This window comes from Musca autumnalis, unplaced genomic scaffold, assembly GCF_047663935.1.
Source record: "Musca autumnalis isolate F117 unplaced genomic scaffold, ASM4766393v1 scaffold_3, whole genome shotgun sequence".
Taxonomy (NCBI): Eukaryota; Metazoa; Arthropoda; class Insecta; order Diptera; family Muscidae; genus Musca; species Musca autumnalis.
The window spans coordinates 239,049,835-239,077,620 of NW_027411866.1; the positions used below are offsets into that span (position 1 = coordinate 239,049,835).

At 39.2% G+C, this 27,786-nt stretch overlaps 1 protein-coding gene across 4 annotated transcripts in view; it reads right to left on the minus strand.

Moving 5' to 3' along the window:
- LOC141399191 (hsc70-interacting protein 1-like) overlaps positions 1-27,786 on the minus strand; it is a 55,037-nt gene that overhangs the window by 7,588 nt on the left and 19,663 nt on the right. The window contains exon 3 of one of the 4 annotated variants that reach the window (XM_073977421.1): positions 669-3,212. The exons of 1 other annotated variant lie outside the window; for it this stretch is intronic. In XM_073977421.1, coding sequence (XP_073833522.1) covers positions 730-3,212 — 2,483 coding nt within the window. In that variant the 3' untranslated portion in view covers positions 669-729. Of the gene's footprint in view, positions 1-668; positions 3,213-14,823; positions 17,245-24,809; positions 27,184-27,786 lie in introns of those variants that run through there. 2 more of the 4 variants (XM_073977422.1, XM_073977425.1) reach the window with 2 other exon arrangements.

Genomic DNA, 27,786 nt, shown 5'->3' on the forward strand with positions numbered 1-27,786 from the left:
AAAAAATCCGTGGCCTTCAAAAATATTCTTTAACAAATCAACGGCCTTCAAAAATATTCTTTAAAAATCCGCGTCCTTCAAAAATATTATTTAAAAAAATCCACGGCCTTCAAAAATATTCTTTAAAAAATCCACGGCCTTCAAAAATATTCCTTAAAAATCCACGGCCTTCAAAAATATTTTTTTAAAAATTCCACGGCCTTCAAAACTGGTGTATAAAAAATTCACGACCATCAAAAATATTCCTTAAAAAATCCACGGCCTTCAAAAATATTCTTTAAAAAATCCACGGCATTCAAATATATTCTTTAAAAAATCCATGGCCTTCAAAAATATTATTTAAAAAATCCACGGCTTTCAAATTAATAATTTAAAAATACACGGCCTTCAAAAATATTCTTTAAAAAATCCACGGCCTTCAAAAATATTCTTTAAAAAACCACGGCCCTGATTAAAACTTTACAATTTTTTCGGAATACCCCCGAGAAATTGGCCTGAGAAATTGGCCAAAAAATCAAAAAAACCCTATAGACATCCGAAATATTGTGTTTGCTTGTTTTCTTTAGTTCCAAAGCTGAGATATTTTCTTACTTCTTTACAAACTAATTTGCATCTGACCATAAGGCAGTTTCCCTCAAGACTCAGTTCCGATTAAAAACGCATTCCCGTTTTTCATATTTCAAAAATGTTTTTCTTTATTTCGCTTTTAGTTTAAACAAATGTAACAACTTAAAGTTTTCTAAATAATGCTGCGGCGGCTGCTGCTGTCGCCGTTGATGTTGTGGGTCCTGCTCTTCCTCCTCCTCCTCCATGTGCACTGTTACTTGCATGGCTATGTGATAAATTTTGAACCTCATATAAGTTGGGATTGAAATCATGACGCACCAAAGTTTGTGGTTGTTGACATAGCAGGCTTGAATCGATTAGCTGGGCATAACTTAGAGATGCTTGATTAAAGCTAAAAGAGGCTGGGTGTTGATGTGGAACAGCCAAAGAACCATCAGCCGGATGTTGTATTATTGCCACATTTGAAGAATCATCTGAGGAGGAGGGTGGAATGGTGAAAATTGGACGTATATTGGAGGTGTTAAATGTTGAAGATACATCAGGAGGATTCGCAACTGTTTGTAAAGATGTTGCTGCCCCTGCTGCTGTTGTGGAGGACGACGAGGTGTTCGTTGTTGGTGTGGCAGGTTTTGCATACTTTATAAAACTCTCTGCTGGATGATGTCTCGACAAATCCAGTATTTCCCCCTTGGGATCCAGCCACACACCACCCGGCTCATTGCCCGTATAATGTGAAACATTTGGATTTGATTTCATAAAACCACCACCCCGCCTTGGTTCCGGATTGCTTAGGAATGCCAAACGAAAATCTTCATGAAATGAACGATAATAGTAATGATTGGAACAATATTTCTTATTGAGGGCCATACACATCTCCTTGTATTCGTTGTACATACGCTTAATGTTCAGGGAATGGTGGAGATAGCGGGTTTTACTTTTCTTATTTGGCATCCATGCGGGATAGGAGCTAATGTGATCGGTAATGGTTTGTTTGCGTTCGGGACCAATTTTATTCGGTTTCCCGTTATGACCTCGGCGATCGGTCCCTGTATAAAAACCGGTGGTTTTATCGGCAAAATCAATGGCATTGGTGATGAATTGCCGATTGATGGCCAATGTGGCCATCATAAAATGTTTACACACCCTCTTATTTTCACCCTGTAGCCCAGTGGTTCGTAGAAAGAAACGTGTGTGATAGGCCCTTGGTGGACGATTCGATTTACGAAATTCTGGCGTCGTTGTGGTCTCAACATCTTTTGTCTCTATGCGGGCCAATACGAAATCTTTGCGCCGTTTATAGTCCATGGACCAAAAAACATCACAAATTTGTTTGCGCTCCTCTTCGGTAAATTTCGTGTGACATTTGTGTATACAACGTTCGGCACATTTAATGGGTTTGGGGAAATGTTCGGGTTCGGGGTCACCTGGTTTGCGGCGCGTTCGTTTCTTTTTGGGAGTCATGGCTAGCAGCTTCTTTTTCTCCTCCTTGGGGTCGATGGTTATTAAATCTCCCGTTTCGGGATCTAAATATGTTTCTACTGCATCTTCTTTTCCCTTGGCCTTATTCTGCTTATTTTCTGCCACTCCACCATCTACCGTGTTTGTTGTTGTTGCTACGGGTGGTTTCATTTCTGTTTCCATTTCAGGTTCATAACCCTCCAAGGCCTTTTTAATCTTGTAATTTGTAATACACAGCGTGGATTCGAAATATTTCCGACATACTCTAATAAAATTGGGTTCTTTACCCTCCTCATTGGCCTCATTCAGATAGTAACAACAATTGTTGCCACGACTTTTGGCATTTTTCCTCTTTAGGCGGGTAAAACGTTTGGTTTTGGTCCTTTGCCTTATAAATTGTTTCTTCTCTTCGGAACTGAGTGACCAAAACAATTCACACATGGCCTGCCTTTGTTCCTGGCTAAACTTTTGGGTACATTTTTGTTTGCAAATGTCACGACATTGCTCCATGCGTGGTATTTTAGAGGATGTGGAGAAGCTATCTTCTTTGTGATATTTGCGAGGCCTTCCCTTTTTGCGTGTCAACATTATCAATGGTTCATCGTCCTCATCATCATCGACGTTGTCATCGTCTTCATCATCCTCCAGGCAATCTTCATTGGAATCAACATAATCCTCATCAATATCAAAGTCTTTGTCTTCTTCATTATCGTCCTCCTCCTCTTCCTCTTCTTCATATGTGTCATGCAGTTCAACTTCTTCTTCTGGTGGTTCATATTTTGTTTCAATGCCACAACGCAATTCAAAATCATCTTCAATTGTTAACTTATCATCCGTTTTCTCAACTTCCTGCTTCATGAGGTCTTCTTCTGGGACCATATCTTCAGTTTCCATTTTGATTTCTTTATCTACTGCTTCTGCTGCGTTTGTACACAAAGGATCATCTGGTACTTCATCGCCTCCACCCCTCTGCTGGGCTGTTTCAATTGCCTTAGTTTCGACTTTTATCCGAACTTTAGGATTTTTTCTTTCTTTTTTGGATTTCTTCAACCTTTTTGGTGGTGGTGGTTTCTTTTTCCTGTTGGCTTGCTTTCTTGCCGCCACAACCTTCTTTGGCTTAACAATTTTCGGTGGCTTTTCATCGAGATACAAAACATTTGGTTCTAATAATTGCACGTTGTCGGTTTCTGCAAACATATGGCAAGCAAAAAGAGGCACTTATCAAAATTTCGCTGGTATTGATGGTTTCTTAGAGAGACAAAGAGAGTTGTAGACAGAGAGCTATAATTTTATAATGTTGTGTGTTTGTTGTATTCGTGTGATTCTGGTGTTTGTTAGAATTTTATTTTTTTGAGGTAATTAAAAAAATCACGGTATTTAAACATAATAGGAACTTCTAAAAATTGAGCTCCCAGAGTATTTTTTTATCAATACAAATCTTACAATCTTATTAAGATCATAAAATAATCTATCGTTCTTAATTTTCGGATTCTTAAGGCAGAAACACAATTAATGGTTTTCCACTGTGCCTACTTTGTTATACTAAAATGGTATGTCAGAATCCCATTTTGATCAAGCAAGTGAAACTTTGCTCATCATCAACATTATTCCAGACGAATATTGAAAGGGGACATAATTTCGAATTCCCTGGAAAAAATTATCGATGAGTGCTTATTGTGTAAATCAAAATCTACATTAGGCGACATAGAGCGAATACTCACAAGTAAAAAGAGTCGGGAAATAAATTCCCTCGGCCTATGGCTGTACAAAAAAACCAGTAAGGAAAGGATCAAAGTCGGGCGGGGCCGCCTATATAATACCCTACACCACTGTGAATAGGTAAAATATATATGGGAGCTAAATCCAAATGTGAACAGATTACGATATAATTTGGCACATATATTTCTAGACCAAACACCGTCACACATTCCAAATTTCATCAAAATTAGACATACATAGCGTCTTTGGTGCATCAAATACCTTAAATCGGCAGAAAATTTATATGGGAGCTATATCCAAATCTGAACCGATTTTGATATAATTTGGTACACTTATTTCTAGACCAAATTCCGTCACACATTCCAAATTTCATTGAAATTTGACAGATACAGCGTGTTTGGTGCATCAAATACCAAAAATCGGCCAAAAATATATATGGGAGCTATATCCAAATCTGAACCGATTTTGATATAATTTGGGACACTTTTTTCTAGACCAAATTCCGTCACACATTCCAAATTTCTTTGAAATTGGACATATATAATGTCTTTCGTGCACCAAATACCAAAAATCGGCCGAAAATTTATATGGGAGCTATATCCAAATCTGAACCGATTTTGATATAATTTGGTACACTTATTTCTAGACCAAATTCCGTCACACATTCCATATTTCATTGCGATCGGACATATATAACGTGTTTCGTGCACCAAATACCAAAAATCGGCCAAAAATATATATGGCAGCTATATCCAAATCTGAACCGATTCTGATATAATTTGGTACACTTATTTCTAGACCAAATTCCGTCACACATTCCAAATTTCTTTGAAATTGGACATATATAACGTCTTTCGTGCACCAAATACCAAAAATCGGCCAAAAATATATATGGCAGCTATATCCAAATCTGAACCGATTTTGATATAATTTGGTACACTTATTTCTAGACCAAATTCCGTCACACATCCCACATTTCATTGAAATCGGACATATATAACGTGTTTCGTGCACCAAATACCAAAAATTGGCCAAAAATATATATGGCAGCTATATCCAAATCCGAACCGATTTCGATAAAATTTGGCACACTTATTTCTAGACCAAATTCTGTCACACATTCCAAATTTCATTGAGATCGGACATATATAACGTGTTTCGTGCACCAAATACCAAAAATCGGCCAAAAATATGTATGGGAGCTATATCCAAATCTGAACCGATTTTGATATTATTTGGTACACTTATTTGTAGACCAAATTCCGTCACACATTCAAAATTTCATCGAAATTAGACAGATACAGCGTGTTTGGTGCATCTAATACTTCAAATCGGCCGAAAATTTATATGGGAGCTATATCCAAATCTGAACCGATTTCGATATAATTTGGAACATTTTTCTATAGACCTAATTCCGTCACACGTTCCAAATTTCATCAAAATTGGACAGATACAGCGTGTTTGGTGCATCAAATACCTCAAATCGACCGAAAATATATATGGGAGGTATATCCAAATCTGAACCGATTTTCATTTGGCTAAAAAATGATCTTCCCCAATTTTTAGCCAAATCGAACAATAAATGCGACCTGTACGTTGCGAACGGACGGACGGACATGCATAAATCGACTCAGAAAGTGATTCTATGCATATCCCAAGAAGGAACTATGGGTCTATCTCTTTTCCTTAAGCATGTTACATACAAATGCACTAACACGTAATACCCTTACCACAGGGTAAGAAAGTATCAGTCAGCTGTACCGACAGAGATATACCCTCTGTCTCGGACCTAAAGAAAATAAGCAAACACAATACTTATGATGTTCATAGGGGTTGTTTTGAGTTATTGGGCCAATTATGATTTTCCCCTAAAAATTGTACAGTCGTAACTACAACAACAACAAAATATTGCCAAACATTTAAAAACTATCCCAAACGAGTCCTTAAACTGCACTCTTTCCAAACATTGTGTGGGAGCTACTGTAGGAAATAGTACGTGTACAACGTTTGGACCAAATCGGTTTATCTCTTCGAGGGTTATCTTATGTACTACCCCAATTTCATTGGTACCGGGCGGACTTTTTGTGAGATTTTGGTTCATTATCTCATGAAATATACACTTGCCCCCGAAAAAAATGCGCTGTCGTAAGAGGGCAATCAAGAAGAACTTTTTGAAAAAAATCAAAACGATCTGAGGTGAGTTGTTAAACTGCACTTTTCCCAAATGTTGTGTGGGAGATACCAGAAAGACGGGACCTATATTAGGGTGGGGCGATTTGTGTGGAAGCAAAAAAACCTTAATGAGCCCTTCGCGTTTCTGATTCCTGGGATTGAACTGAGCAAAAAAGTCTTCTGGACCATATGTCTACGATGAAAATCGAGCCTCCCGATTTTGACTTTAAGTTTTTTATTGACGTTTTTTGGATATTTTGGCATATAACAGCCAAACCATTGAGATTTTCGATCCAATACAAAGACAAACATTGTAGCCAAGACAGTAATTGAAAACTCTCTAATATATCGCAAAAGCATTGGAACGCTCCTTCAGGCAGTTTTGGCCTTAAGAATGTGCAAACTTTTCGGAAAATGTCGATAAATGACATTGTGCTACAAAATTTGACCCGAAAAATATTCAAGTGTTCTGATGGAAAATTATATCGTGTTGGGATCCACGGACAACGACAATGCCTTTATTTCGTTTGGGTAACTTCGTTTTATTTTTTTATAACGGTAAAAGTAGTGAAAATCTGGGTTTCTTACATTTTCAAATTTAAACGGGCATATCTAATTTTTTCCACAACGGATTTTTTTTGATCCTTCTTCCTTTTAAAGGGGTGAATAATGTCTTTTGAATAAGCTATTATTGTTTTAAATCGGTTAACAAATGGCTAAGTTATAGTGGTTTATGTCTGAAAACCCCCACAAAAAACCTATAAAGGAATTTATCATAATTTTTAAAATAAATATTGAACAAAACAAAAAAACATTATATTTTTGAAAATTATGAGAAATTCCTTTATAGGTTTTTTGTGGGGGTTTTCATACATAAACCACTATAACTTAGCCATTTGTTAACCGATTTAAAACAATAATAGCTTATTCAAAAGACATTATTCACCCCTTTAAAAGGAAGAAGGATCAAAAAAAATCCGTTGTGGAAAAAATTAGATATGCCCGTTTAAATTTGAAAATGTAAGAAACCCAGATTTTCACTACTTTTACCGTTATAAAAAAATAAAACGAAGTGACCCAAACGAAATAAAGGCATTGTCGTTGTCCGTGGATCCCAACACGATATAATTTTCCATCAGAACACTTGAATATTTTTCGGGTCAAATTTTGTAGCACAATGTCATTTATCGACATTTTCCGAAAAGTTTGCACATTCTTAAGGCCAAAACTGCCTGAAGGAGCGTTCCAATGCTTTTGCGATATATTAGAGAGTTTTCAATTACTGTCTTGGCTACAATGTTTGTCTTTGTATTGGATCGAAAATCTCAATGGTTTGGCTGTTATATGCCAAAATATCCAAAAACCGTCAATAAAAAACTTAAAGTCAAAATCGGGAGGCTCGATTTTCATCGTAGACATATGGTCCAGAAGACTTTTTTGCTCAGTTCAACCACAGGAATCAGAAACGCGAAGGGCCCATTAAGGTTTTCAAATCGCCCCAGCCTAACCTATATACTACATATTCCAACCTGATACATGACGAGATGAAATAATACTATGTACAAATTTGGACCTAATCGGTTTCTACCTTCGAGGGTTATCTTAAGTACTACCTACCCAGTATCATTGGTAGCGGGCAGACTTTTCTTTCAGATTTTGGTCCATTGTCTGAGGAAGTATGGACTTGCCCCGAAAAAAGGCTCCTTCGTAAGAGGGCAATCAAGAAGAACTTAAAAAAAATCAAAACGATCCCAGATGAGCTGTTAAACTGCACTTTTTCCAAATTTTGTGTGGGAGATACCAGATGGACGCGACCGATATATTTTATATTCCAACCTGATACATCACGCGAACACAGCCCCCAGTGAGTCGTCGTCAGATTACAAAACTGCCCCGCAGTCCCCCCAACAGCAACCGCACGCGCAGCATTTAACACCAGCCGTTGTTGATCCAATCCCAGAAAATGCATCCTTTTTGCAATTTAATTGCAATAGGCTCTGAGGAAATATCGATGAAATAGTAGACTTTATGAATCGGAAGAAGGTCAAGGTCGCGGCGGTGCAGGAAACCATGCTGAACGACCACAGCTCAGTACGTTGTGATGGTTACAACGTAATAAGGAAGGATCGCACCAGATATGGAGGTGGGGGATTAGCTTTCCTTTTGCACCAGTCTGTTCAATACAGACCTATCTCGCTTGAGCCTGTCTCTAACGACCCGTACATGGAATGTATGGGGGTAGCAGTCAGGTGTGGAACTGACATTAGCCCGCTTTTGGAAGGACATAATCGTCTGGTCCTGGGGGAATTTCATGAGATGTGGCATTCGGCCCTCGGAAACGACCAGAGAGGTATAGCGCTGGCTGAGCAGACTGATAGCTCTACTTTTTCCTCGGTCTCAATGAGAACGCCCCTACCAGAATTAGAGGAGCGTGTCACAGTTCGCCAGACATAACCATCGTGTCACCTGGTCTGACAAATGACGTCACCTGACAACCCGTCATTTCCCTTGGATCAGACCATCTCCCCATAAATGTCTCCATCAGCAGACCACCCGATTTCATCACCTCTGAACGCCGCACATTCGTCAATCATGGGAAAGCTGATTGCCCGAGTTTCAGAAAGTTCACCAATCATCGCCCAATCCTTCTGATGTTCGGGTAGCGGAAAGGACGTTCCAAGACATCATCAATGCTGCAGCCGCTCGCCATATAACTGCTGGTCGAATACGCGAAGTAAGACCAAATTTCCCAGCAGAGGCGACGGGATTAGCAAATGAACGTGATGAGCTGACACTGGAAGTTAACAGGCTTGTCGGCGAACATAAGCGGAACAAGTGTTTAAATCATCTGAAGAGTTGCAACATTGGAGCCGGTATAAGTAAATTGTGGGGAACGGCTAAGTCACTCTCGAACCCCGGAAGGAGGGATGACAGGACCTCAGTCACGTTTGGCGACGTTACGTTGACTGACCCGAAGAGGTGTGCAAGTTACTTCAATCGACAGTTTGTCGAGCATCTCGAGAGTGATAGGGCGAAGAGAGAGTGTTACGTCGCATTAGATCTCTTCCTGCCGTGGATGAACCACCACAATGCGAATGCCATCAGGAACGGGATGATTTCAAAGCGTTGGGCCCTGACGGAATTTCCATGGTAATGTTGAAACAGCTGTATGAGCCGGAAGTGTAGTATCTCACTAAAGCTCTCAACCTGTCGCTAGCCACCCTTATTATTCCCGAAGTCTGGAAAATGGGCAGGGCGGTCCCGCTACTGAAGCCAGGCAAGGATGCCAGCTAGCTAGCGAAGACACTTGAGGCCTTAGTCCTCCCCAGCATTAGAAATAGCTACAAGTTGCCGACCATCAGCATGGATTCCGTAAGCAGCACAACACGCCATCTCCACACATATTTGTCGAGGACTCAACCAGGAGCGGCCGTGTGATAGAACAGTGATGGTGGCGCTTGACTTAACAAAAGCCTTTGATACTGTCAAGCACTCCACGCTGTTCGAGGACATCGAGCAGACAACCCTCCGGCCAAGTCTGAAACGTTGGATAATCAATTATATGTGTGGTCGCCAGTCGTATGTGGAATTCAGGAACAAGAAAACCAAGCCCCGTTGAGTGAAACCGGGAGTTCCCCAAGGAGGGGTGATATCTCCGGAACTGTTTAACCTCTACCTTTCCTGTATTCCGCCCCCTCCAGTCGGCATTGAGATCGTAACGTATGCGGATACGATCCTGGTGTCAGGTACCTTCCCTGATTACATCTGTGAGAGACTGAACTCCTATTTAACCGATCTTACCACCTTTTTCCACGCGAGGAATATGCAGATATCCGCCATTAAATCGACGGCCACTCTGTTCACCACATGGACGGCGCAGTATAGAAGAGAGTTAAATATCAGGGACGATGGTAGCAGAATTCCGTCCACAAACTGCCCCAAAATTCTAGGGGTCACATTCGACACCACTTTCACGTCGTCCTCGCATTCCACAGCTATATTTGATAACCTGAAATGTAGGAACAAGGTCCTGAAGTCCCTAGCCGGCAGCACTTGGGGTGCAGATAAGGAAACCTTGTTGACCACGTATGTATAAGGCGATAGGTCGGTCTGTGGTAAGCGATGCGGCGCTAGTTTGGTCCCCGAATTTATATGACACGCAGTGGGATAAGATTCAAATTTTTCAGAACGCCGCCCTGAGAACAGCAACAGGGTGCCTCCTCAAATCTACAGTGAACCATCTACATGAGGAGGCAAAGATTCTTCCAGTACGACAACATAATGAGATGCTATCTTTGCAGTACTTGCTGTTACCGTGATATTCATCCCAATCACCATCTGCTGGCCACCGATACACCCAAGCATATCAAGAAGGATATTCATGCTCTAGAGACGGCGGTCCAACAATATAGGAGAGAACCTCTAGATCAACAGGCATATCAGGCAGGTTTGAACAGCATTCACACGGACACAGTTGCTAAGACCATAAGCAATTATTGTGTGAATGCAGTCATCGGAGTACATCCCCCATCTATCGCAGCTGAAGAGCGTCAGCTGCCACGACAAACCAGAGTAGTTTTGGCTCAATTACGCTCGGGATATTGCAGTCGCCTAAATTCCTTTTGGGCGGGAATCGATCGCACGGTGCATGACATCTGCCCAGTATGCGGCATGGACACGCACGATACTAAGCACCTATTCAGCTGCTCCGCCAAGCCTACTCATCTGACCCCAGTGAATCTGTGGTTACATCCCATCGAAGTAGCCACCTTCCTGGAACTGGAGATAGACCCAGAGCCAGATTGAACAGAAGAACGAACATACAAACATAATAATAAAACAATGATACAACAACATCAACAACAACATGCGGACATTGCCTGTGGGATATATAATAGCAGTAAAGAAGACCTTAGCAGTGTTTAGAGAAATTTAAAGCGGGATTTGAATTCATCAGCCTAATAATTAAAAACCATCGCTGAATTGTAGAAGGTGATGCTAATTTATTACAATGTATACCTACATAAGTACTGAAATTCTGATAATTTGTCAGGGTTTTTAGGATATACGACATACATCTACATAGTGGTATTTCATACTCGTATCATAAGTGGACAAATGGAAAGGGAGTTGGAACAGTTTCTGTTGAAGGTTTAGCCAACAAAAGTACGATTAGGGAACATCATCCTCCCAAAGTAAACTATCCTCTCATCAGAAGTAATTCTTGGGCCAGACGTTTAAATACTTCATGAAATATTTTTTTATTTTCAGGGGCAGAGGTTAGATCACTGATCTCCTTTATCTTCCTTCCAAGTGTTTTCTTCTTTATAATAAAAGTCGAAGTCCAATACTGGCAAATTCATTAGCATTACATTTTTTGGCTGGTAAAAGTAGCAAAACTAGTGGTTGATGGGAATTCCTGAATTTAAAGGATCCGCATTTTTTTGTGTAAGCATCATTCCTTTCCTTACACAATTATATCACCTAATATACCTAAATACCTAAATATCTTCCAGCAACAAAATAAGATTAATTTTTTTTTTCTTTTTAATTTACACAATTTATTTTTTGAAAATAAACTAAAATTCTTAAAACTAAAGTCGACGAAATATTGAAGCCGAAGTGGAGGCTGCATGGGCCTGCGGTAGATTATTTTCATATAAATTAATATTAAATTCTGTTGGCATTGACGATGACGACGGCGTAGATGCTGTTGGACCAGGCGGAGGAGCTGTAGCTGTTGCTGCAGTTGTTCCAATGGGCTGCACTAACAAATTGGGATTTAAAGCGGGATCAATAAATTGGGAATAACTAAAGGAGGGATTCCAATTAAAAGTTGATTGTGATGGTGGTGGTGGTGCAACAGATGATGGTGCCGCCTGAAGCTGCTGCTGTTGTGATATTCTTAAAGCAGTTTGTGAAGCGTCATCAAGCGTCAACGATGATGCTCTTACCACTGTTGTGCGAGGAAGTTCTCCTGTAGTGGTTTGTTTAGATTGCACAAATTTCAAATACATAAAACTATCACCAGGATTGTGTTTACTTAAATCTAATTTTTCACCACTGGGATGAAACCACGTGCCACCAGGTTCCACACCGGTGTAGTGTGAAACATTGGGATTAGTTTTGAGGAAACCACCACCCTTTGTGGGCCCAGGATTACTGAGAAATGACAACCGGAAATCATCATGAAATGTTTTATAGTAGATATTTGTGGAAACAAATTTCATTTGTTGAGCTTCACACATCTCCTTGTATTGCAGATACATACGCTTAATACTAAGCGTATAATGTAAATAATGGGTTTTACTCTTCTTATACGGCATCCAATAGGGAAATGAGGCAATGTGATCTTTGATAAATTGCATACGTTCTGCATCAATTTTATTGGCTGCTGTATTCAAGCCACGGCGATCAAAGCCGGTATAGTGGCCTGTGGTTTTATCGGCAAAATCTATGGCATTGGAGATGAACATGCGGGATATGGAAAGAGTGTTCATCATAAAATGTTTACACACCCGTATATTTTCACCCTTTGACCGGGAACGCAGGAAGAAACGTGTGTGATAGGCCCTGGGAGGCCGGTTTGATTTACGAAATTCCGGCACCGTTTGCATTTCAATGTCTTTCGTTTCGATACGTGTCAATATGAAATCTTTGCGGCGATTATAGTCCAAAGACCAAAAGACATCACAGATTTGTTTTCGTTCCTCTTCAGTGAAATGTGTGTTGCACTTGAATATGCAACCCTGGGCACATTTTATGGGTTTTGGATGATGTTGTGGTGGTGGATCGCCACGTTTCCGAGAGGTCTTCGATGATGATTTTGTGGATTTGTTGGTGGGCGTTGTGGAGGAATGGGAGGGATTTTTGTCCTGCTTTGCCTTGGGATCAATTGTTATGAGATCTCCTGTCTCAGGATCTAGGAATTGTTGTGGCCCTTCTGCCTCTTTTTGTTGCGAGGTATCTTGCATTTGCTTTTTAATGAGTTTCACATCAAATTCCGGTTCAGGTTCATAACCATCCAAGGCCTTTTTGATGGTGTAGTTTGTGGTGCGCAAAGTGGATTCGAAGTATCTGCGACAAACCCTTATGAGTTTATTGTCTTTTTGATTTATATCAGTGGGGGCGGAAATTTCTTCCCCATCCAAATAATAGGCAAAATGGGGTGCACAATTTTTGGAGGATTTTCTCTTTAGCGGTTTATAACGCCGTACCTTGCCTCTGGTATGCTGACGTATATATTGCTTCTTCTCCTCCTCTGTCAGAGACCAAAAATGCTGGCATATCCGTTGCCTTTGTTCGGTGGTAAATTTTTGGCCACATTTTTGTTTACACGCGTCTCGACATTGTTCAATACGTGGCAACTTTCTTGTGCCCGGTGGTCGTCCTTTACGTTTGGCAATCACAATTAATGGTTCATCATCATCTTCTTCTACGTCCTCTGCAGTAGATGAGGGTGAGGAAGCTTTGTAAGACTCATCCGAATCATCTTGATAATCACCATACGCATCATTATCCTCCTCAACTTCATCTGCATCTTCTTCTTTTTCTTCATTGTAGACCTCATCATTGCTTTCATATTTTATTTGTGTTTCACACAATTCCTCGGCATCGAACGTCGAATATTTCTTTTCCTTCAGGCCCACCATTAGATTCATTTCAATATCATCAACATCTTTATGATCTTCCTCCTCATCTTTAGGATCCTCGTTTGATTTTTCCACGTCAATCTCCATTTTTATGTCTTTATCCATGGTAAAGAGAGGATCATCACATGTTGCCGCCCCACAAGCAGCATCATCATCATCATCTATGTTTCGTGGCTTTTCTTTGATGGTAGCTGCCATTTTGGCCTTTGTCTTTTTCGTTGACATTTTAGTTTTTGCTTTTTTATCCACTTTAAATTTTTTCTTCTTTTTTGTTTTTGTTGTTCTTTGTGGTTTCACAATCTTTGGTGGCTTTTCATCAAGATATAGAACATTGGGTTCAAATAATTTCACATTGGACGTTTCTGCAAACATATGGCAAGCAAAAAGAGGCACTTATCAAAATTTCGGAGATACTTGGAGGCTAGTTTTGTTTGCTAAAAAATAGGCTAATGTGTGTGAATTATCTTAATTTTGTGGGGTAAAGAATTTAATATTATCATCATAACTTGGGTTTTGAAAGTGGCGCCCAACGTGGTAGTGGTTCTTAATCCCAAAATCTCATTCCATATAGAATATATTTTCGAATATTTCATAAATGTGACAATCATTTGAAAATGTTGGAGTGGAATAAGAACTCGGCAGTTCAATTAATTGGCAATAGACTGGCGCCCAATGTGGGTTTCTGGGAATATCTGTTTGCTGACGCCCATAATTCTAAATTGCGTTTCACTTTAAAATTATGTAAACTTAAAACTACGACAAATCCTCGAAATCATTGCCATTTGTCAAAAAATCCACGCCTAGTGTTGGACAAAATATTTTATACAAATCCGCGCTGGATGAAAAAATATTTTTTAAAAATCCACGCTGGAAAAAATATTCTATAAAATCGGAGCTGGATGGAAAAAAATTGAATATTCTATAAAAAAATCCACGCTTAGTGATGGAAAAAATATTCTAAAAAAAAATCCACACTATTATTGATGATCGCCTGCGTTTTTTTGAAAGCAATCCCCTGATCGATCCCTCGTGATCATCGCCAAGTTCAACCAAAACATGTCTGCAGCTAGAATATGGCGGCCCAAACAATATTCATAAAATTAGTTTTTGAAAATACAAAAAAAACTCTTTTTACGTAGGATATGGTGGCCTAGACAAATTCCATAAATAGTTTTTGAAATTGCCCTCTCCCTCCGCAATTATATCACCCTAGATATCGGTTTCTAACTATCTTCCCGCAAAGAATTCGGATACATTTTTTTATTTTAATTCCCAAAATTTATTTTTAAAATAAACTAAAATTCTTAAAACTACAGTCTACGAAATATTGAAGCCGAAGAGGAGGCTGCATGGGCCTGCGGTAGGTTGTGTTCATATAAACTAACATTAAATTCTGTTGCCTCTGGCGATGAAGAGGATGTTGTGATTTCAGGAGCTGTTGCAGTTCTTGCTGCTGCTGCGGCAGTTGTTCCAGTATGTTGCCCCAACAAATTGGGATTTAAAGCAGGATCAAGAAATTGGGCATAACTGAAGGAGGGATTCCAATTAAAAGCTGATACTGCAGGCGGTTGTGGTGGTGCTGCAACAGCAGTTGCCATCGGCTGCAGTCCCTGCTGCTGCTGTTGTGTTATTCTTGACAAATTTCGTGAACCTTCAAGTGCCAAAGATGATGATTTCATCACTGTTGTGGGAGGAGCAAGTCCTCCAGCCGCGGCAAATTCCACATACATCAAACTCTCACCCGGATTGTGTTTACTCAAATCTAACTGTTCCCCATTAGGATGATACCACGCACCACCAGCTTCTTCTCCGGTATAGTGGGAAACATTGAGATTCTTTTTAAGACCGCCACCACCACCCTTTGTACCCTTTGTTGTTGGCCCAGCAGGATTACTAAGAAACAAGAACCGAATAGCACCACCATCAACATCATGAAACGTTTTATAGTAATAATTCACAGAAACAAATTTCTTTTGTTGCCCCTCACATATTTCTCGATATTGCAAATACATCCTCCTTATGCTAAGCGAGCAATGTAAATAGCGGATTTTACTTTTCTTAAATGGCAGCCAATAGGGATAGGATGTAATGTGATCTTTTATAAATTGTATACGTTCCGGATCAACTTTATCGGCTGCTTTGTGAAGTCCCCGACGATCACAACCGGTGTAATGGCCAGTGGTTTTATCGGCAAAATCAATGGCATTGGAAATAAATTTGCGGGTTATTGAGAGGGTATTCTCTAGGAAATGTTTACATACACGCACATTTTCACCCTTTGTGGGGGAACGCAAGAAGAAACGTGTGTGATATGCCCTGGGCGGACGATTGGTTTTACGAAATTCCGGCACCGTTTGCATTTCAATATCTTTCGTTTCGATGCGTGTCAATATGAAATCTTTGCGGCGATTATAATCCAAGGACCAAAAACTATCACAGATTTGTTTGCGGTCCTCTTCGCTGAAGTTGGTGTGACATTTGTAAATACAGCGCTGGGCACAATTGATGGGTTTGGGATGGTGTTCAGGTGGTGGATCATCACGTTTCTTTGGCGTCTTTGATGATTTCGCAGATTTGGTGGTGTCGGTGGTATTTATGCAAGACTTTTGATTTTTCTCCGGCTTTGCCTTGGGATCAATTGTTATGAGATTTCCTGTTTCTGGATCAAGAAATTGTTGTGGTGTTACTTCTTGGATTTGCTTTTTAATCAGTTTCACATCAAATTCCGGTTCAGCTTCATAACCATCCAAGGCCTTTTTGATGGTATAATTTGAGGCGCGCAATGTGGATTCAAAATATTTACGACACACCCGTATTAGTGGCTTTTCTTGTTGATCCATGTCGGCGCCGCATTCATCTACTTCCCCATCCAAATAATAGGCAAAGTGGGGTGCACACGTTTTGGTGGATTTTTTCTTTAACAGTTTATAACGTCTTACCTTGCCTCTGGTATGCTGGCGTATATATTGTTTTCTCCCCTCCTCGGTCAGAGACCAAAAGTGCTGGCATAACCTTTGCCTTTGTTCGTTGGTAAACTTTTGACCACATTTTTGTTTACAGGCATCTTTACATTGTTCCACACGTGGCATCTTTTTTCTTTTTCCCTTTGGTCGCGGCGGCGCTTTACGTTTGGCAATCACAATTAATGGTTCATCATCATTTTCATCTTCGTCCTCTGCACTGGAGGAGGAAGATGCTTTGTAAGACTCCTCAGAATCATCTTGATAATCACCATATGCATCATCATCCTCCTCCTCCGATTCTGCATTTTCTGTTTCTTTTTCTTCGTTGCTTTCATATTTTAGTTGCGTTTCACACAATTCTTTTGCATCGAAGGTGGGATATTTCTTTTCCTCGAAGTCCATTTCAATGTCATTATCATCTTTATAATCTTTTTCGTCTTTGTGCTCCTCATTTGTTTTGTCCACATCAATTTCCATCTTTATGGGTTTATCCATGGTAAAGAGAGGATCACCACCATCATCTGTTGCCGTTTCTTTTGTGGTAGCTGCCATTTTGCTCTTCGACTTTTTCGTTGGCTTTTTATGTTTTGTTTTATCCACTTTAATTTGTTTCTTCTTTTTTGTTTTTGTTGTTCTTTGTGGTTTCACAATTTTTGGTGGCTTTTCATCAAGGTAAAGAACATTCGGTTCAAATAATTTCACATTGGACGTTTCTGCAAACATATGGCAAGCAAAAAGAGGCACTTATCAAAATTTCGGAGAAACTTGGGGGCTAGTTTTGTTTGCTAAAAAAATAGGCTACTGTATGTGAATTATCTTAATTTATGGGGTAAAGAAATATATATCCTTTTTTTTGTAAGTAGCGTCCAACGTGGTCGTTCTTACTCCCCAAAATCTCATTCGATATAGAATATATTACAGAATGTTTCATAATTCTGACAATCATTTAAAAATGTTGGAGTGGAATAAGAGCTCAGTTGCTTCAGTAAAATTATTTCAATATCAGCACTAGACTGGCGCCCAAGGTGGGTTTCTATGAAAATGTGTAATATATAATAATTAAACTTGAAACAATGACATATCCACCGAAGTTCTTGTCACTAGAACAAGTCAAATACTCATCGACCGGCGCCCAACGTAGTTTTATTGGGGACAATTTTGTATTCATTTTAAGTTGAGCCAAAAGTGGGTTATTCAAAATTCATTTCCACAATGGAAACAACTGAAATTAGTTTTACAGACCTTATTTCGGGCCAATTAAAATAGCGCTAAACGTAGCAAAAAAATAATATTTGCTACTTTAAACCGAACATTATTTTGGGGACACCAAAGAGCGAAATGTTAGAAATACAGAAAATCTCAAGACGACCGTTCTATGCCACTGGATTGAGTCAGAGAAATCTTTGACTTCACCTCAAAATGTTATGTGTGTATTCGAATATTTCTTTACTATGGCAACGACAGGGTGGCCCGAAATGCCTGCCTCAAATTTTTCTGTTCCATGCCAAATTAAAGTAAAAACCCGTGCAATGTTTCGTTTGTCATTAGCCAGATTAGCTCACTTGTAAACATGGGTTAAATGTATTTGATCCATGACATATTTTCGAGTATTTTCCGACCAGAGCCACCATCAGGATTACTGGGGTAGCAGTTTTGTATGTTGCTGCCTGCTGCGCCAGAACATCTTTCAGCGTGCCTCTGAGAGAGTTGTCTTATTCATGGTCAACAACAAGATGATACGAAAAGTAGCCTTAAACTGGTTATAATTTCACGAGTCTTAACCTTTTTTTGGAGAAGGTACCTGAAGGACGGTATGAATCAACTTAGATCAAGTTCAAAAAAGATCTATGTGCCAACACAAAAACTTGATTTTAGTTTGGGAGTCACTCTATTCGAAAATTATTCTCCTTATGTCAGGAAGTATAAGGCCTTCAGCCTTATTCTGAACGAAAACTCCTAGTTTCAACTTAAGGGAGGAAGTGAGAAAACTCACGAGGAATTTATGTTCAGGATAACCCAAATTATATCGTGGTAAAATCTAGTTTCAACTTAAGGGAGGAAGTGAGAAAACTCACGAGGAATTTATGTTCAGGATAACCCAAATTATATCGTAGTAAAATCTACCTTCGGAAACAATTTCAAAACGATCATTGAACAGCCTATAAACTGCACTTAAGCAAAAAAGTTGAACTTTTGTGAGGAAGGTACCGGAAGGAGTAGTCTTATATACTTCATCTTGGAAAATCAAGGAATTGCTCAAGGAAAGCATTGAAAAATAGGGTTACCGGCCAAGTCGGACTATAGGAAAGGTTTGGAATTAAACGACTAACATTAAAATAAAATAATTCGAATATACAAATTTCGAATGATTTGTGATATAAATGCTAGTTTCCAAGCTAGCCTTCGTACACCCATTAAAAACACCATTCAATATGCCTGATGATCGGTCTAACCACCCGTGAAGCGTAGCATAGTGGTTGAATGTGTTGGGCTTCGGTGGATTCCTAATTTTTCAATGTACCTCTTAGGTCAAAATAGCTCAACTCGAAAGAGAATTAATTCAAATATCTCTCTCAAAATGACCTTCGCCTTAATACGGCAAAACAAAAAATGATTTTAGCATGAGCCAGGCTGGGATTCGAACCTGGGACTCCAACAACCAAGTGACACGGTTGAGGGCGTCTTAGCGTTCTAAGCCACCATCAACTTGTCAAAGATTCCGATGACAAATATTGATGATCAAAATCTTCTGATACAGAAGGACAAATAAAATAAAGGTGGAAAAAAGCTGCCTTAGTATTTGTAAGAAAGCATTGAAAAATAGGGTTACCAGCCAAATTTCGAATGATTTGTGATATAAATGCTAGTTTCCAAGCTTAGCCTTCATCCACCCACTAAAAACACAATTCAATATACCTGATGATCGGTCTAACCAGCCGTGAAACGTAGCATAGTGGTTGAATGTGTGGGGCTTCGGTGTATTCCTAATTTTCCAATGTACCTCTTAGGTCAAAATAGCTCAACTCGAAAGAGAATTAATTCATATATTCTTGTAATCAGGACCACAAGGACTACCTTCGGTGATAATTTTTAAACAATCCTAAAAAAGAGCTTAAAATCCACATATGCAAACATTTTGGGACTTTTGTGAGAGAGGTACCTGAACGAAGTGTGGACTTGCCCACCTTCGGTAAAAATATCAAAAGAATTCTCGAAGGGCTCTTGAACTCTCACATACGGACAGAGCGAATGTATTTAAGGTCTCTTCAGAATTTTGTGGCCCTTTTTGGACATTTGAACTTGCCGTCACAAATGTGGATTAGGAATGAACTGCACTAAGATACAAATGTTGAACCTTTGTGGGGGAGGTACCTTTAGGGTACCAAATGGTTGCCCCATTCAAGAGATATCGTCCTAGCATTTTAGTGAAATTTTTTTAAATATTGGGGAAAAGTACCTGAAGTTGTGGACCGGTATTGCCCAATGAAACTTAGTTTGAGACGAAGACCAAATGTTGGACCAAATCGGTTGACCCGTTCGAGAGTTATCGTGCGCTACAGCCAGCCAGACAGACAGACGGACGGACATTGCTCAATCGACTCTAAATTGTCTGAAACACATTTCGTCCAAACATACTAAAACCATTATTTCGATGAGGCACATTTTGCCCGTATGAAAGTGTATATACCCTCGTTAGCATAAATGCTGAGGGTATACAAATATTGCGATGTACAAAGTTTGGACCAATCAGTTACTCCAAAGAGGGGACTGAATCTGAGAGAATTTTTCGGAAAAATATCACAGCTGCAGCCGCTCGAACCAAAACAGGCCGTGCATCAGGTTCGAAGGCCTTCGATATCGCCAACCATGCCAAGTTGTTCGAGTATATAGAGAAGTCTACCATCCAGTCTACCTAGGAAGCACAATCTGCAAAGACGGAGGTTCAAATGCCTATATTATCGACTGAATCAACAAAGTTTTCAACAGCTGTATAAAATCTGTCCTTTTATATGGTTGCAGTACCTGGAGTATAACACAGGTCTCTCTTAGGAAGATTCACGCCTTTTAGAACAGATAACTCAAACAAATCCTGCGAATTTTTTTGGCCTAACTGGGTAACTAATGAGCAACTTTACGCGATGGCGAACTGCAATCCAATAGAACATAAAATCCGCAGACGCAAATGGACATGGATTGGCCATATTTTGAGGAAACCTTCTGGTGAAATGTCAAGGCAAGCTCTAGATTGGAACCCACAAGGCCAACGAAATCCTGGCAGGCCTCGAAATACATGGATCCGTGTTGTGCAGAAGTAATGTCTCTCTCGCAATCTTCCCTGGACCAAGCAAAAATTCTATCTAACGATCGATAAAGATGGGGAGAATTCGTAGACGCACTATGTTACTCGTGAACTTTTATATAATTTACAAGTTTGTTTTAAAATCTGTAACATTTTATAAATAAAGGGAAACTGAAACTGAAAATATCCGCCGCTAAATCCTCTGGCACACTATTCACCACTTGGACGGCTTAAATGAAGCTCCCAATGATGATATTGGTCGATTGTGCACTGATTCCGACCACTAACTACCTCAAAATATTGGGGTGTAACGTTCGATAGCATGCTTAAGTCGTCCGCGCAAGCTATGGCCATTTGCGATAAGATCAGAAGTAGGAACAATGTCCTCAAATCGCTGGCCGGCAGCACTTGGTGTGCTAACAAAGAAACCTCGTTGACCTCTTATGAAGCAACAGACCGGTCTGTGGTAAGCTATGCGGCGCCAGTATGTTACGCAAATGTTAGCGCTAGGAAGAATATTTAAATCTGCCAGAATGCCACCCAGTGGACCATCTTCATGAGGAAACGAAGGTTTTACCGGCACATCAACACAACAAGATGTCGATGCAGTACTTGATTGGGTGTTACCGCCGTGAGCATCCCTACCATGAACTAGTGAGCAGGCTTCGCCCACCGAGGCACGTTAGGAGAGATCTTCACGATTTAGAGAGTTGCAAAGCGAAAAACTCCAAATCAAAGAGCCTATCATGCACGCTAATGCAGTTGCGCAGACAGTACAAAGGTACAGATATATCAGGATTAACATGGGTATCTACCTTCCGGTCTAACTCCACGGTGCTCTCAACAGCGCCCCCAACACCGAAATGTGAGTACCAATTTGTTCATACCATTATGGGCGTATTCTCCCCTTTGGTTTGAGGCGGAGCCTATTTAACACTTCTGTATTTCTGTGGTTTAGACACCCGGATGATAATGCAACTCCACATGCGATCCGCGATGCTAGCAATAGGTGCTCCTGACACCCGCGGTACCATAATCTAACCTCCGATCAGGCTCCATAGAATAAAAATTACTACAAGTACGGGACCTCTGTACTCGGGAAAAGAACGCCAGCTACCAAGGCAAGCAAGAGTGATTTTAGCCCCGTTAAGATCCGGACAATGCAATTCTCAACACATGCACAACTAAACACATGCATTTTTATGGCTATATTACACCATATCGCACCTGTCCAACAAAAGGGTAGTAACTCTAAATTTTGAATTTTTCACTTTTCATCAAAAAGCGATACATAATAATCAACTCCACCTACTGTAAAAAACTCCCATTGTTTTGTCTACTCTTTCATCAAAAAATACCGATAAGTCAATTGTCATCTCTTCAGAATAACTACTCTGTATCGACAAAAGAGACATATTTCATGTTGCGCCCACATGTTTCAGGCATTTACATCGCGATTTTTTCAGCAAAAGAGTAGTATTTCGAATTGTTCCCTCTTTATGTTATCAATCGCCGCCCATTTATTCAGTTAAAGGGGCACAAGTCGAAATAATTTCTCTACCTAAACAAACTTTTGTTTCAACAAAATGGTAGTAACTAGAAAAATTGTTAGAAATATGACCAAATACTTAATGAAATAAAAAGAAATCCAGTGCTGTAGTGTAATAAAAAATATATCTTTACGATGGCATAGTTTTTTTGTGTATTATACCTTTAACATTAACATAAATCATTTTTTGTCTCTACTGAAAAGTAGAACATTTTAAGTTACTACCCTTTTGTTGAACAGGTGCGATATGCTTTTTCACATGTATGTATGTCACTTTGGGTGTACTAATATACAGACCAGCTGATGTCTTACATGTGAAAAACATATTGCGTAATATAGCCATTAACTGTCCAGCCAAAAACACTCACCTGTCTCCTGATTCTTTATGTACCCAGCCAGTCCAGGTTGCAGGATTTTTTGAATCTGGACAGTGAGGAGGAACCGGACCAGAAAACTAAACAACAACAAAAGTAACCTTAAACTGGGTTGAAGTTCAAAAGTGTTGAACTTTTGTGGAGAAGGTTCGGGTACAGGAAAGAATGAAGCATAGATCAAGTTCAAAGGCATATTTTAAGCCATATCAGAACATAGATACCCTACTTAGCAAAAATTAAAATGAATGTTATAATGAAGCATTTACTTATAACTGGCGCCCAACGTGGAACTATGAAAACAAATAAGTTGGAATCCAGGTTTTAGAGAATCTTGCTGATCTAATATTTACTGGTGGCCTATTTTTCAAATATAGGCTGTCTTACAAAGTTTTCAGAATAAAGGATTTACTTATAACTGGCGCCCAACGTGGGGCTACGAAAACAAATAAGTTGGAAGCCAGGTTTTAGAGAATCTTGCTGATATAATATTTACTGGTAACCTATTTTTCAAATATAGGCTGTCTTACAAAGTTTTCAGAATTACTTAAAATATCCTCCACTTGCTCTCTTACAAATAAATATATTAAAAACAATTTTCAAAAATATACAGGTGTGTGATGGAAAACGATTCGACTCGTTTTGCCATAAATCGAAATCGTGTAACTCCAATTTCGGTGAATATTTTAATGAAATTGAAAATGGATTTTAAAAATATTATTCAAATAAGGGGCGTTTGCGAAGCAAAACTATATATATCATCAACGGCATTCCGATTATATACCATTTCGATTCTGCAAATCGAGTCGATTCGGTTTTTATCACATACCCGATAATAAATTTAACATTTATTTTGAAAAGCTTAAACTAAACAATTAAAACTAAAGTTTTCTAAATAATGGCCCTATGGACGAGGAAGACGCATGGACCATGTGAGGAATATTTTGATAAAAATTGCACTAAATTCTGGTTGGATGATAGCTGCAGATTGGCCTCCAATTTGTTGAATTTAAAATATGTCATTGTTACTCAGCTTCGAAAACACACAAGATTCATTCAATTGAATACACCGCATAAAGTTCTAAGAGACATATGCTCAGAGTGGCGCCCAACGTGTGGCTCGTTATGTGGGAAATTGGAGGTGGAAGGGATAAATTCAAATGTTTATATTTAAATCATAATGGGAAAAAGGATTTTCTATAAGCTTCACTAGATTTGCAATTTTAGATTTGAAAGTGGCGCCCATGGTGGGGTTAGGTATCACCTATTTTGACTATCACTAGATTTGCAATTTTAGATTTAAAAGTGGCGCCCACGTTTTACTCGTTATGTGAGAAATGGGAGGTTGAAGGGATAAATTCAAATGTTTATACTTGCCATATGGACGAGGAAAACGCATGGGCCGTGTGAGGAATATTTTGAAAAAAAAAAAATTACTAAATTCTGGTTGGATGATAGCTGCAGATTGGCCTCCAATTTGTTGAATTTAACATATGTCATTGTTACTCAGCATCGAAAATACACAAGATTCATTCAATTGAATATACCGCATAAAGTTCTAAGAGACATATGCTCAGAGTGGCGCCCAACGTGTGGCTCGTTATGTGGGAAATTGGAGGTGGAAGGGATAAATTCAAATGTTTATACTTAAATCATAATGGGAAAAATGATTTTTTATAAGCTTCACTAGATATTCCCTTCTGAATTTAAAAGTGGCGCCCAAGGTGGGATTAGGTATCACCTACATGAATAAAATCTATAACAGAGATCGCAAAGACTTTCAGCATTTAAAATCGACGTAACTGTACTTTTGTGCGGGAGATGTACAAACGAGTGGCCCTAAATATTGAAACATTTCGGGGCCCATGTTGTGGTCATGATAACTGAGACAACCCGCTATTTAAATGCAATACTGTCTGAATAGTGGAGGAATATACCAGTATATTTCATCGTGGAACACGATAATAAACTTCCAAAATACAGGCTGTTCTACAAAGTTTTCCAAATTATTACAAATATTATCGGCTTGTTCCCTTACAAATTTATAACAAATTTCAATTCCAAAAAAATGAATTAGTTCAACATTTATTTCGTGAAGTTTAAACAAAACAATTCAACTAAAGTTTCCTAAATAAAGCGCCTGTGGATGAGGAAGTATGGGCCGGTTGAGGAATATTTTCATATGAATCTGCCCTAAATTCTCGATGGATGACAGCTGTAGTAGATTGACCTCCGAGTAGGGGATTTGTTGAATTTAAAATTCCATCCATCCAGGGACCATAACTAACATTTGGATATAAACCAAAAGTTGATGATGATGAAAGATTTGGAGTCACATTCGTGGATTCAGTATTCCAAAAAATTGTTGAGCAATTAGGACGTTCAGAACTTGAAGGGCTTTCCGAAATGGCTAAATGTCCGCTAGTTGTTGCCTCTCCCTCCTTCAATTTCGTTGTTCGTGAAATGTTCATAAAACTCCGGGCAGGATGCTGAAGTTCCAAATCTAACTTTTCTCCTTGGGAATTTAACCAAATGCCACCTGGTTCGATACCGGTATAGTGAGAAATATTAGGATTGTTTTTAAGAAGACCAATACCACGTTTTGGCACTGGATCACATAAAAAGCTTAGACGAAATTCTGTGTGAAAAACTTTTCTATAGGTAGTGGGGCCAACAAATTGCATTTGCCGTTCCTCACACATCTTCTTGTAATCATCGTACATACGTTTCATACTCAGGGTGTGATGTAGACATCGAATTTTACTTTTTTTATTTGGCATCCATGTCGGATAGGATGCAATGTGATCTTTTATAATTTGCATACAATCGTCAGGGACTCTTTTCGGCGGAACATTTAGACCTCTCCGATCACATCCTGTATAACAGCCAGTATTTTTATCGGCAAAATCTATGGCATCTGTAATGAAGGTACGAACTATGGATAGGGTTGCCATCATAAAATGTTTACAGACGCGTATATTTTCATTACTCGTTGGAGACTTTAAAAAGAATCGGGTGTGATAGGCTCTTGGTGGCCTTTGGGTTTTGCGAAATTCTGGTGCCCGTTCTGTTTCAATTTCCCGCTTTTCGATTCGAGCCAAAACAAAATCTTTGCGACGTTTATAGTCGAGAGACCAAAAGGCATCACAGATTTGTTTACGTTCCTCTTCGGTAAATTTCGTGTGACATTTGTATATACAACGTTCGGCACATTTTATGGGTTTGGGATTACGTTGGCGTTTCTCTGCGGTTTTTAAAGTTTTTCTTTTGTATTTGGGTTTATCTTCACCTGGCTTTTGTTTCTCCGCTTTTGGATTTAGTTTAATTAGATTACCCGTTTCTGGATCTAAATATTGTTCAATTTCACAATCGTTTTCCTTGGACTTGTCTGGATTTTCTTGCTGTTCTTCTTCTCCTCTGTTAGTTATAACCAAGGGCTTCCCTAGCATCTCAGCCGTTGGTGGTGTAAAGCCCTCCAAGGCTTTTTTAATTAAGTAATTGTTTAGGCAAAGAGTAGATACGAAATATGTGCGACAGACCCTTGTGATATCAGTTTCTTGCCTGTTTCCCTCCTCTCTAACTTCTTCTCCTTCCTCATCCTCAGCATGATTTTTAATTCCATCCAAATAATAGCAACGATTATTACCAGACATTCTCTTGGTATTACGTTTTAAAATCCGCACATAACGTTTCGTTTTGGTGTGTTTTCGTATAAATTCCACTTTCTCCTCTTTGGTTAGGGACCAAAACTGGCGGCACATTTGTTGCCGCATATCTTCAGTATATTTTTGCGTGCACTTTTGCTTGCAGTTATCACGGCACACCGCCAAGCCAGGACGTTTATCAGCGTCATCTACAATTGAATATTGACGAGGCCTTCCTCTTCGTTTGCTCAACTTGATTAAGGGTTCATTGTCTTCATAATCCTCCAGAGAACTACTGTCCCCGTCCTCATAATCATCGCCATCATATTCTTCTTCATCATCATCATCATCTTTGGGTTCATATTTCACCAGCAATTCTTCGTCACCATCATTAGCTTCTGTGGAAAGAAAATCATAAGCTTTGTCATCCTGCTGCATATGGCTTTTCTCCGGTTCATGAGCACTTCTCAATTCATAATTGCCTTTCACCGAAGTACCCTCTTCATTACAGCTGCCTTCAATTTCCATTTTAATTTCGACTTCCGGTTCTGTATATAGAGGATCTTCATTTTTATTCATGGCTGAAGAGGTGAGGTTTTGACTATTTTTTGTTTCCTTTTTGCTTTGCAATTTCTTTGTAGATCCTCTTGCAGATGATTTCCTGCCCAGGTTGGTTTTCTTAGTTACGCCTCTGGGCTTTTTGGTCTTGGCCTTTTTAACAATTGTTGGCGGGTTTTCCTCCAGATAAAGAACATTGGGTTTTAATAATTGTTGGACATTGGATGTCTCTGCAAACATATGGCAAGCAAAAAAGGCACTTATCAGCATTTCGGAGATATTTGGATGTAAGGGTTTCAGTGCTAAAAATAGATTAATATTGCACAGCTTCAAAAAGACACAAGATTTATTCTATTGAATATACCGCATAAAGTTCTAAGAGACATATGCTTAGAGTGGCGCCCGACGTGTGACTTGTTATGTGGAAAATGGGAGGAGGAAGACATAAATTCAAATTTTTTCATTAAAATATTAATGGGAAAAAGAATTTTCTATAAGCTTCACAAGATATACACTCTTGGATTTAGAAGTGGCGCCCAAGGTGGACATTTGTAGGTTTACGTATCATCTAATTAATAGACTGGCAAATCCAATCCAATTCATGGCTAAAAATAGGTTATTGTTACCCAGCTTCGAAAACACACAAGATTTTTTCAATTGAATATAAGAGACATATGCTCAGAGTGGCGCCCAAGTTGGACATTTGTGAGTTTAGGTATTATCTAATTAATAGACTGGCAAATCCAATAAAATTCATGGCTAAAAATAGGTGTATGTTGCTTAGCATCGAAAACACACAAGATTTTTTCAATTAAATATAAGAGACAAATGCT